Genomic DNA, 12,182 nt, shown 5'->3' with positions numbered 1-12,182 from the left:
ATAGGACACCAATATTATACCTATTCTTCTATTCAGAATTTTATATAGGAATCATATTAGTTTCTATGACTGCATTTTACAGACAAACCCATTATGTCTTGTTCGTTGTAAAGCAGAAATGAATATAGCATGGTCAGTTTTTGCTCTGCATTTGTAAGATAGATGCTTTTGATTCGTCCCTTCCCCCAGTCCACCTACACAGACTCTGACATACAGAGTCTTATTGCAATGTGTATGTGGGTGGAAAACAGCAGCGAGTGCTCAGGCAAGGGGGAACCCAGAGAAAATTAGCAAGTGAGCCAGACAGAGCGGCAGAGGGACATGAGACAAGCAGATAGATAGATGCAGCTATAAGGAGACAGAGGCAGGGATAGCTGGGGCAGCCACTATGCAAGAGGCTCACTTATAGACCAGGACCAGGAGATAAGAAAGAATACAGTTTCATAGCAACTGCATCATCAGGAGTTTTGAACTCTGACAGTTTTTACTGCAGGCTTCAGTGGATACTGTCCATATCATACAAAATACCCCCCTACATGGCGGAAAGGGCTGGCAGATCAGAGGACTTGAAGCGGGCATCCAAAGCAAGGCAAGTAAGTTAGCAAAGTGTAAAGATGTATCATGTTCATTCACTGAGTACAGTCTACTTTGTGCATATTTAATAATTAATGATGACTTTATGGCTTGCCTTGTTATTGTTAACAGTATTGTTCAGTCTAGTTTTCTATTCATTTTTATTCATTATACAAGATGTGATGCACATTCATTGTCTGGCAGTGGCATATACATGCAGTGCCAGTTTTCCAGACTGACTTGCAATCAAGTTGTGTAATAGGTAGGCCACTTGGCTAATGTCTTCCTAGCTCTGGCCAATAAAATGGAATTGATACCATTGTATCAAATTGGAAACATAGTACAGACAAGCCTGTATTTGTTAGCTGCTAGGTCTATTGATAATGTTTTATTCTGAAAGCTTGGTTGGGTAGCCACTGATGTCATTTATGGAGGTAAAGTGACACTAAACTCTGGAGTTAAATTTTAAAAAAATGCATTCAAGTACCTTAACTATGAACAAAAATGTATTTTATTTGTGTATCACTCGGCTGTAGATCCTCAAATCATCTCTGAATTGGTGCTGACACTGTCCTTCCTTCTGGAGGGTGGCTACTTTTGTTCCCCATGGTCCCTGCGTGTGCTGTAAGGTAGCCACCGCTCCAAACTCGCTTCTGTGATAGACTATAATTTTAATGCAATATTGTAATCTAAACATGAGATTGTAGTCCATCACGGGAGCGAGGTTGGAGTGGTGGCTACTTTACTACACACACAGAGACCATGGGGAACAAAAGTAGCCCCCCTCTAGAAGGAAGGACAGATTTCTGTAGTCCACATTGGGTGGACCATGCTGCTTCTTCATAGATATAGAACAGTGACCACTGTCACCCCGGGGGCCTGTTCACACCATCCAGTGCATTGATCTCACAGTTCCATGACATGAATGCACTGGACCACTTAATCAAGCCCTCCCCGCATTCTGGGGCGGAAGGCGACATGGTGGTGCCATTCATTTCATGGAACCACAGACACACCTCCCACCCGAAGTGCGATCATCCGCAACAGAACGCGTGGTACCACAATGCCCTGCATCCCAGTGCAGTGCGATTGCAAAAAATAAAGCATGGGCAGGTCATTGTGGTACCATGTGTCAGTGCAGGTGATCACACTGCATGTGGGAGCCGTGCCTGTGGTGCCTTTGAAATGAATGGCACTGCAATGCCCCCATCCCGCCCGGAAACACGGGGAGGGTTTGATTAAGCCGTCCAGTGCATTCATGTCATGGACCTGTGAGATGAATGCACTGGATGGTGTGAATGGGTCCTAAAATAGGAGGTGTGTTATTGGCAGAATCCCAAAAAAGACTTAAAAATAGATTAAAGGAGAGAAAATCCTTGCTGCACTCCTTACCGGGATTCCCATATGAATACACAAGCGTGTGTTTGAAATGACTGCGGATGGCGCCGCCAACATGCAGATAGCCAAGAAATGTCACCATCACACCATTGGAGCCGATAAGTCTCCGTTTATTGACATATGCTGTCTCTCAATTGCAAATGAGAGACAGCATATGTCAATAAATGGATGCTTATTTGCTGTAATGATCGGTTTGGTGTGCTGGTGACATTTCTTGACTACATAAAAATATATTAGGCACCATCTCTAAAGACTGGTAAAGGGCATTATATGTGCTTAGGTCTAAATACACCCTAATAAAGTATGTAGAATGATTACAATATGAGTGTTAGCTCCCTGTAGTGGCTTAGCTACACATCTCTATATTAATTACAGACACATGAGCATGCAAAACTCTGTAAACATTATATAAAATATTACTTTAAGGGCCAGTTCACACTGATTGCGATGCGTTCCAGAGTGGTAGCTCTTAACTGCATTGCAGTTAATAGCACCACAGCCACGCCCTTCATCCGCAGTCCGATCGGACGAGTGGCAAGACATTGCCTGCGTTCCAGGCCACTCCGAATGCAAAAAAATGCTGCATGCTCTGTTTTTTGCGTACACAGTGGCCTGGAAAGCTGGCAATGTTTTGCCACGCGTCCGATCGCACTGCGGGCGGGGGGCATGGCTGCGTTGCCATTGACTTCAATGCACCGCCATGCTCTCTCCCACCCCAGAACGAAGGGAGATGTTTAGTGTGCAATTGCTGTGTGTTCCAGCAGCTACCGCTCTGGAACGCACCGCGATTGGTGTGAACTGCCCCTAAGGAAAAACGTTACAGTTATAACACAAAATATATAGTCACTGAAAATACACTTTACTTTCCCTTTAATAGGGCTCTAGGCACTGTTTCTGTATGGATGTGTTAACATTTTTTATGTAAGAGCCACTAACAGATCCCTGTAAATGACAGCTGCTGGGCTGGATGTCAAGGCTGGATTCACTCATCAGGAATAATTGTTGTTGTGTTTATGCATTACAAGAGAATGTGTTTATTAGGACATCACACAATATATCAGCATAAAGGTTAGTTTGCTCTTGCTAGTGCCTGAATGAAGAAATTGCAGGTTGATCTAATCATAGATGCCCTTAGCTGAGTATGTGATTATAAACAGTGTTCCGTCTTGATCCCTATATCAAATATTATGACATCATCATTTTGCCCTTGCTTTAGCAGTTGAAACAGTCTTTGTTTATTTAGGGTAAAATGTGCTTAATATCACTGTGTGGAGAAGTAACAAGCAGTATAGAATCAGAAGAATGGTTACTGTGTGAAGCAAACAAATTATCACTGTCTTTATACCATACGTATTAAAGTGACACTAAACTCAGGAGTTTAACCTTAAAAAATGCATATAGGTACCTTAACTATCAACAAAAATGTATCTTATTTGTGTATCACAAATAAGATACATTTTTGTATCTGTAGATCCTCAAATCATCTCTGAATTGGTGCTGACACTGTCCTTCCTTCTGGAGGGTGGCTACTTTTGTTCCCCCTCGTCCCTGTATGTGTTGTAAAGTAGTCACCACTCCAAGCTCACTCCTACGATGGACTACAAGCTCACATTTAGTTTATTTATTTGCCGTGAGACCATCACGGGAGGAAGCTTGGAGCGGGGGCTACTTTACAACACACACAGGGACCATGAAGAACAAAAATAGCCACCCTCCAGAAGGAAGGACAGCGTAAGATTTAGTGTCATTTTAACTTTCTAGATGAGTGACACCTCATCCCCTTTCTGGGTTACAAGAATTTATATTCAAAAAAGGATTTGATAAAGCCCCATTACAGTAACATTTCTGGGTGGGAGGATCACAAATCCAGTGGTATGATGGCGTCTGAGACTGCCAGTCCCCTTCACTCCCTTCCTCTGTTATCGGTCCTCTTCTGGATGCTGAGAGGACCCCGGCCAATGAACATCCAATAAAAAGTGTCCACATCATGGGGGTGTTGATGTTGACACCCAAAGAAAGACCCAAGCAGGAAGTAAACAGAAGAGTAGAAGACTCTGTGCCGTACTCTAGGTAAGTAAAAAAGGGCTTTTAGATAGTGACCTTTTTTTGCATCCAGTTGCTGCCCGCAGGCACATCTCCAGTGATATTGCCTCCTGTACCTAGACAGTGCAGGGAGAGGATGGAAAAACGCAGGTGAGGCATCCCCTGGCTGCCGGCAAATGGTAGATGTGATGGACGGCCTGTACCCAGACTGGGTACCTCAATCAGAATCCAGCTTCCTCCACTCTGGAACCAGAAGATATTGAATATAGCAAATGTTTACCCCAAGAATCAGACAACACTGATTTCGGAGCATAAACATGAACTGCTTTATTGAACAAAATGCACACAATTTATACCCCACAGTCAGTTAAGAGCTTGATCACGTTATCTTAAAGAATGCCCATCTGCGACAGCCGGGTGTTTACATTGAAATACATTAAACAGAGACACCCATACAACATAATGACAGTCCCTATCAGATAACAAATTGATCACATCATCCTAAATAATGCTAGTCCTTTTGGAGTGATCCCAGTTGTAGAAGAGTCTTGCATCAGATAGTGGGGTGTGGGAGAGAGGGGTGAGCGTGGGGTGAAATGTAACTTGGAGTTGGGCTTTAAAGAACAATTCTGGGTAAAAGGTTTTATTAACCCTTGCAGTGGGGCTACCTTGCAAGCGCTAAGTGCTCATTTTTGCCTAGGGTCAAAAATAACAAAGTTTTCACTACTACATTTTCTTTTATTCTGGCCTTTCATAATAACAAATACAGCATTTAGAAGTTGGATGCGAAGATAGTGTAGTATAATATATATATTTTTCTACAAAGTACTATACATCAGGCCAAAAAATGGAAACAACTCAGGAGGAAAGAGGGACAGAATGATTTGGTTCCAACAATGGGACAGTTCTGTTAAATGATGGACACTGGGAAGCTATACCATAATAGTTGACAGACCTATATACAGTAATCTTAGGGGAATTTTATTGATAAAGACGGACTGAATACAATGACAAAATGCTGATGCTTTGACTTATCTCCATTGCAAGACATGCGAGTGTCCTTAGACCTGCTCTGGATTTTAAGGGGAATTTCCAAATACCCTGGGATATTGAATAATGTCACAACAGCTGGAATTATGTCAGAACTGGCTCTTTAATTTTAGATATTTATGGCTCAGGGGTTAAGAGTAAGCATCACACTCGCCCAATAGTCAAGCAGGATTTTGTAAAAAGTTTAAAACCTTCATGCTGTATTAGTAAAAACATATTCAAGCTAAAGGCTGGACTAATACAGCATCAGCAGACATGGGCAAAGTGGCACAGCCTCATGTACATTTATGCACTCTGCAAAAAAACAGGGCAAGACCCCAGGCAAGGGGGGACCCAGAAAATGTCAGCAAGTAAACCAAACAGGATGAGGAACATGAGACAGGCTGGTGGATATCTGAATGTTTTGACACAGAAATCTGAGGTGGCACAGGTAAAAAAATTCTGGGAAAAAAAGTTTTAAAATGTAATTTCTGGCTTGATTTTTGTCGCTGGCTTTATTTCTGTGCAGCACCTTCTGGAATAAAATATGTATACCCCAGAAGGCTAATTTGTGGTAGGGGTTGTTTTGGGGGTAAAGATAGATAATTGTTAGGCTCAGGGATCAGGGGATTTACTTTCAGTTCTAGGATCAAGGTTTTAGCGTGATAGGTAATAGTTGGGAGGTGTTATGTGTATGAGGAGGTTATGTTTAAGGCCCAGCTCTCCCACCTACTCTCCCACCTGTATACCTATTATAGACCAGATCAACGTTTACGGTTCAGCTATGGGCCAATTGATTAAGATAAGAAAGTAATACATACAGTATATAGTTTTGTGGGTGCAAACAATGATTTTGCTTAGTAAAATTGTCTTGCAAAAAAAATTTTTCTATGCAATTTGTAGACAAAAGGTGTAACAGATATTTTTACAATATGACCGGTGTTAATTTTAAAACAGCCAGTGTTCCTGTAGATAAAAAGATAAAAAAATTCTATTAAGTATTTATTCATTTTTACAATATATTACAGTATACTTCTTACAAAAAAATAGAAAAGACAATACAACAGAAATAAAACATAACACCATCACAATCAAATGATTACAACATTCCTTTGGCTAAGATCACAGTTTGTGGTCAACCTCATTTCTTAATGTACATCATACATAACGTTCCTTGGACCGTCAATTGAACTTGATGTAGGCAATCCTCATATGCTTACATAGCCTTAATTTACAAAACCTGGGAAAAGAAAAAGATGGGGGAAGAAGGGAGAAGATAGGAGAAGGAAAACCTGTCCAACATCAAGCAGCTGCCATTTATAGATCATTTGCCACTACCCCTAGATAAGCTGGTGTAATCTGAAAGGTGTAGTCTGAAAGGTGATCCAACAGGCCCATATTGTCATATAAAGTAGAATTGGAAATCACATTTTCCATAACATAGATATGATCTATCCTCTGGAACCAACAATATAATGGAAGATTTGGAGGTTTAAACCAATAAAGGGGAATCAAAGCTATTGCCACAATAAGCCATGCTTTATGGATTTTTTCTAACGGTCTGTTGATTCACCCGTACAATGAACAAAAGAACCCAAGGGTCAAATTCCACTGGGGACCACTGGATCTTTTCTATTACGACCATTGGCCAGTATTGTTGAATTATAAGGCAGAACCACTAAATATGAACATGTGTACTCGCCTAATTACAACCTCTCCAACAAAGTAGAGAACTATCTATATAATTAATTAATATAATTAATTGCCAACAAATTAATAACTTCTATTTAATTTTCTCTACTTTATTAGCAAGAGAGGAGAAATGAGTGAGCTGCAATACTTTTTGCTTTGGCTCCTCTGAAATGACACTGCCCAAATCCTTCTCCCGCTTAGACAAAAAACTTGGGTATTCTGCAATACTAGGATAAGTAAGTATTTTATATAGCCTTTAAATACATTTAGAAGGGGGTAGCGTAGGGTAAGCAAATAAGGATTTGAGTGGATTCAATTACCTTAATGCATGCAAAGGCTGTGGTAAAGAGTGGATGAAGTGGCTTCATTGAATAAACTTCCAGCGATCCATTTCACTTATAGGGGTGAACCTTTGATTTCTGCTAACGATTTCATCTCATTACCTCGTAGAACATTATAAAAGTGGATATTTAATGCAGAAGTGTTAATGAGTCCTGAAGATGTTGTTTCATAGGATGGTAAAGTGTTCATGTAGGAGAGAGATAAATGTTGGAGGTCATTTTATGTAGGGGCTACTTTTTCTTTGGTGCTAGGAACCCCTGGGAACAAATGTATAATTTAAATAAAAATGTTTGCACCACTCCAGCTAAAACTTCCTTGTATTTTTTTTAGTTGGAACATTCTTTCTGGATTTTTCTTTTCTTTGTTGTTTCAGGGATATTTTCCCTCACTTTCTAACCCTTCATTTTTTGACACACACACAGCTTCAAATCCTTTCCCATTATTTTAAAGTAAGAGGTAACATCCAGAAACCCCTGGCAATGCTTTACAATTTACCTTGTAATGGTGTACCTTTTTGGTACATATAATTCTTGCACATCATTAAATAAATGAAGTAAAAATGTAATTATGTGAGTATTTTTAGAGTAGCACAACGGTGTAGATGTTGGCCTGTATTCAAGTCAATCTGTTGGCAGTGAAATATCAGGTGCTTCCATCTAGTGTAATGGAACTTTATTCACGTCCTAATACAACATATTAGGTACATTTTGTTTTCTATTGTGGGATGGAATTGTAGTGAGAGCAGTCCATGTGTCCCTGAACATTTACTTTTCTAGGTGGACAGCCTATATTCTTTTAGTAAATCAACTCCAGTGACAATATAGGTCGCTCCGTTGTGTAGGTCTAGCATGATATGATTCCTCTGCTCGCTCTGCCTATGTAAGCGTCAGAGGATTCCCACTTAAAATCAGTGGAGATGGCATCAAATTATTTCCAAAGAAAACAGAAAGAGCAGTAAGGGAAAGAGTTTTCTAAAACAATGTAATCATAGTGTATTATTATTATTGTTATTATTATTATTTTTATTATTATACTGGATTTATATAACTCCAACAGTTTGGGGTGTGGTTTTTTTCTCATTCCTGTTGTGGCAATTGGATAGGAAGTGAAGGAAGATCTCCCCAACGAGACACAGATAGAAAAAAAAACTGACAGGGGTTAAAACCCTCCCTTTATCTAAAATGTTAAAAAGTTTTGGCTTTAGTTCCACTTTAAGGAGACACTGTCACTTTGTCAATTCAGGGCTAAGTGACTAACTCCAGGTTAGTCATTGAAACCTCCCCCAAACAGGCTGCATCCCACAGACTTGCCACACAGGCTGTATCCAGCAGACTTGTCACACAGGCTGGTTCCATGATGGAGTCCTGACTCCCGGACAGACACCTCCCTTGTCTTCCAGCTGCAACCCTGAAGCAGCATCCTTTTCAAGAGGGCTGTGCACAGGGGCACCATCATTCGGTGCTGGTCACCACTAAAGCCCGGATCCGGGAACGGAGATTTCATCCCTCCCAGTTCTCTTAGAAATCTCCCAGTTCCAGGATCCCAGTTATAATTTAGAAAACCCAGAAAGACTTGTAAAGCCAGCTCTTTCCTGGTAAAATAACTTTCGTCCTGGAACTGCTCAGCCCCTGGGTGACCATTTTGCCAGTCTACATAGTGACATTGCCACACACATGGCACATCAAAGAGGTGATAGACCCGCCTCTCCTCATCAATTTTACGTTTAATGTCCTTCATTTATACTTTCATGAAAAAGTTATAACAAACAACAGTGTCGCAGCATCATTATTTCCTGAGGTACAGAAGCTAACAAGTTTGGGTGATCCTACCCGAGAACAATATAAACATGCACAGCCGTGTAGAAAGGCCGTACAATCGGGGGTTTGGTTTGAACCCAGAAATATTAACCATACAGCTGTGACAACACAATAGAGAAATTAGGAAGAAAGAGCTGAAGAGAGAAAAAAAACACCCTTGTATATCTGTGACATATTGGAGGAATGTAAATAGTGTAAATAGTCACCGTGCAGTTAACAGATAAGTGTCACAGGCTGTAAGTACTTAAAAAAGTAATTGATGACAACAGAATCCAAATATTCAGTGCTGTTGTTAAGCTATGCATAACTTTCCTGTAAAGTAAGATGTAAGTGGGATTTCTGTGGGCTTTTTTTTTTTAAACAACGCCTCATCACCGCCTCCATAATTCCATGAATAAACAAGTGGGTGGTTTCCAGTGCTCAGCTGCCTTGCTTCTTTTACATTCAATGAACAATAGATTATTCACTTTTAATCAACAGTTGCTTTAGGCATACGTTATTCTTTGGATACTTTTTTTCTAATATCTGTAAATTTGTACTTTTTACTGACTATTGTAAGATTCTGAGTATTGTAAGTATAGTCTTCCACAGGAGTTAGATAATTATCTTAATAAATTAACAATCTTCCAGCTACCCTATTTCACGTGATAAGATAACTCTTAGAAGCTGATGTGTGAAAACTCTGCTAAGAAGAAAATGTCTAAAGGTGGCCATACACTTTACAACACTCGCAAGACTTTTGTCTTGCGAGGGTTGTAAAGTACTTTACAAAACGTACGATCTGCCCATCTAGGACAGGCAGATCGTACTTGCGATCATCGCAAGCCCGCCCCCCTGAGGGGCGGGCTTCCAATGGCTGCAATGCTGAACGGTCAGTGTGTGCGCGTGCGCACATCGGCCCGTTCGGCAGTCATCTCTCGATCATGTTAAAAACCAGCCGAAAATTGTACGATTCTCGGCTGGTTTTCCAACATGCTCGACATTAGAAACGGTCGCGCGCCTTCCATACACTGCACGATTCTCGTACGATCGCGGGATTTCCCGCGATTCACGTACGAGAATCGTGCAGTGTATGACACCTTTACTGCCTGCAGCAACTAGCTAGAATCTTTGGTCCATTTTCAAATGTACACTGCAGAAATTAGTTGAAAGCCAAATTGTTTCTATGGGCACGAAAAGTCCTTGTTTGCTTACTTCTTTTATAGATAAGGGCTCATGTACATGGAGAGACAATACTCTATGGATTCAGATCCATAATTTATACGGACCCAAAAGCAGCAGTATTGTCTTCTGTGGGCCCATGCAAATGGATCCATGCACACTGCTGCACAAAGCTCCATTATCTGGTAGTGCGTTCAGCTGCATAAAAATCTGCATCTAAGGTCTACTATATGGAATGTATTGGCTGTGCTAACATTTACATGCATACAGCGCACATGTACTTTATTGGAGATCAAAGAGGTACCTGCATCCTAGCTCTGCAAGATCCACCTGCCTCCTAGCAATGAAGGAGGCTAGGCACCGCAGCAAGAGCATCCTGCCTCCTATGAACCAATAAGGCCAATTTGCTCTACATGCTGTACGCATGTAAACATTACATGTGTACAGTGTGCCGGCAAGTAAGTTGTTTTGTTTCATTTTGGATCTATTCTGATTTTTATTTCTTCTGTTTTTTTTGGATTTCGGATCTGAAATCCGATTCAGTTTGTTATGCGGATTTCAAATGCAAAAATCGGTTTGTTATTCGGATTTTCGGATCCGTCCGAATTTTCGTTTCGGAACAATCCACAACAGGAAGTAACATGCATAACGTGCAAGCTTCTGATTGGCCAGAGAACAGTCACATGTCTGACTTAGTTTCATTTTGAACGAAATTCGGACAGATCCGAATTCTCTTTAAACAACCACGTATTAGTTTGCATTCAAAGGCTGGTTATAAATTTATGCGGTTACCATCTTTTTCTAGTTTGCATTCGAACGCGATGAAATTTGGATGCATCCTGCAAAATCCTACATAAAATCATATAACCCGTGAGCCAGCAAGATCCTACATAAAATCATATAACCCGTGAGCCAGCAAGATCCTACATAAAATCATATGCCCCGTGAGCCAGCAAGATCCTACATAAAATCATATAACCCGTGAGCCAGCAAGATCCTACATAAAATCATATTCCCCGTGTGCATGAGGCCTGCGTGGCTGCGCCCCATAGTGTGAGAAAATGTTACATCAATTCAGCTAGTGTAGTGTGTCACTGAAGCATGTTTATTTTTATTTATTGACTCTCTCAGCAAGGTGTAATTATTTTCCAACTGGATGATCATGTTTTTTTTAATTGTAAAATGTTAATTAAAACTCTGACTATAGAAGTATAAAACACACACTCAATCCCAGCATGGGGGAGTTAATAGCTTTACAGTCATATTCAAACTAAAGTACATGTCTTCTCTGGTGCTTGTATACAATAACAATATAATGACACCTTAGCAAAATAGCAGTGCCACTCAACAAATACATTCTTCAGAAATCAAACTTTTGTACAGAAAAATTAACTCTTTCCAAGGGGTAGTGCGTGTAGTATGCTACAGGAAGAATAATATATGGAATAATAAATCTCAAAATGTACACTGCAAAGATGTAAAGAATCACTTAGGGGTGCAGTTATAAACAATTTTTCAAAGCCATTGTTAATGCAAAATTGCATGTACATTTGTTTTGTGAGAATGGGGCAAAAATGATTGTTGTTGGCATAATTTCTTTCCAGGTTGAACGTAATATCAACAAAATACCACATTATGGTCCCTAGAAGAAGCTGCGGAGCATAGGAAATATTTATTTAGTATGCTCCTTATTGCCATCTAGTGGACATAATGTGGCATTTTCCTGATATTACATCTGACTAATCACATTCATTCTTGAAGTGAAATTGGTAAGTGGAGTAATTTGTTATGGATGTATGTTCATTTTTTTAATATATCCCCAAATTGGACAAACAAACATGAGTGGAGGTTAAAAGATGATTGAACTGGGCACTGAGTAATGATCAGAGATGTGACAGGCATTGACCCACACTGATGGAAGCAGGCACAGATTGGATTGTTGCAATATACAGTACCTTGAGAGATTATATGTTCCATGGGTATGCCACTTCCTGGCAGGTTCCATTATTTAAAGGTTCCTTCCTAACAAATGATACCTCAAAGCTTCTAATTCACTCTCGCCTTGACTACTGCAACTCCCTCCTTGTTGGCCTACCACTAAGCAGGCTACCCCCCCCCACCCCTCCA

At 40.4% G+C, this 12,182-nt stretch overlaps 1 protein-coding gene across 1 annotated transcript in view; it reads left to right on the top strand.

Moving 5' to 3' along the window:
* The first annotated feature begins 260 nt into the window (after nucleotides 1-260).
* The window catches only part of NAB2 (NGFI-A binding protein 2), a 35,506-nt gene continuing 23,584 nt past the window's right edge, over nucleotides 261-12,182 (top strand). The window contains exon 1 of the mRNA XM_018569598.1: nucleotides 261-589. Coding sequence (XP_018425100.1) covers nucleotides 537-589 — 53 coding nt within the window. The 5' untranslated portion in view covers nucleotides 261-536. The remainder of the gene's footprint in view (nucleotides 590-12,182) is intronic.

Source organism: Nanorana parkeri, unplaced genomic scaffold (assembly GCF_000935625.1).
Source record: "Nanorana parkeri isolate BGI_ZX_2015 unplaced genomic scaffold, ASM93562v1 scaffold35, whole genome shotgun sequence".
NCBI lineage: Eukaryota > Metazoa > Chordata > Amphibia > Anura > Dicroglossidae > Nanorana > Nanorana parkeri.
This window is presented reverse-complemented; position numbering and strand designations above follow the sequence as displayed.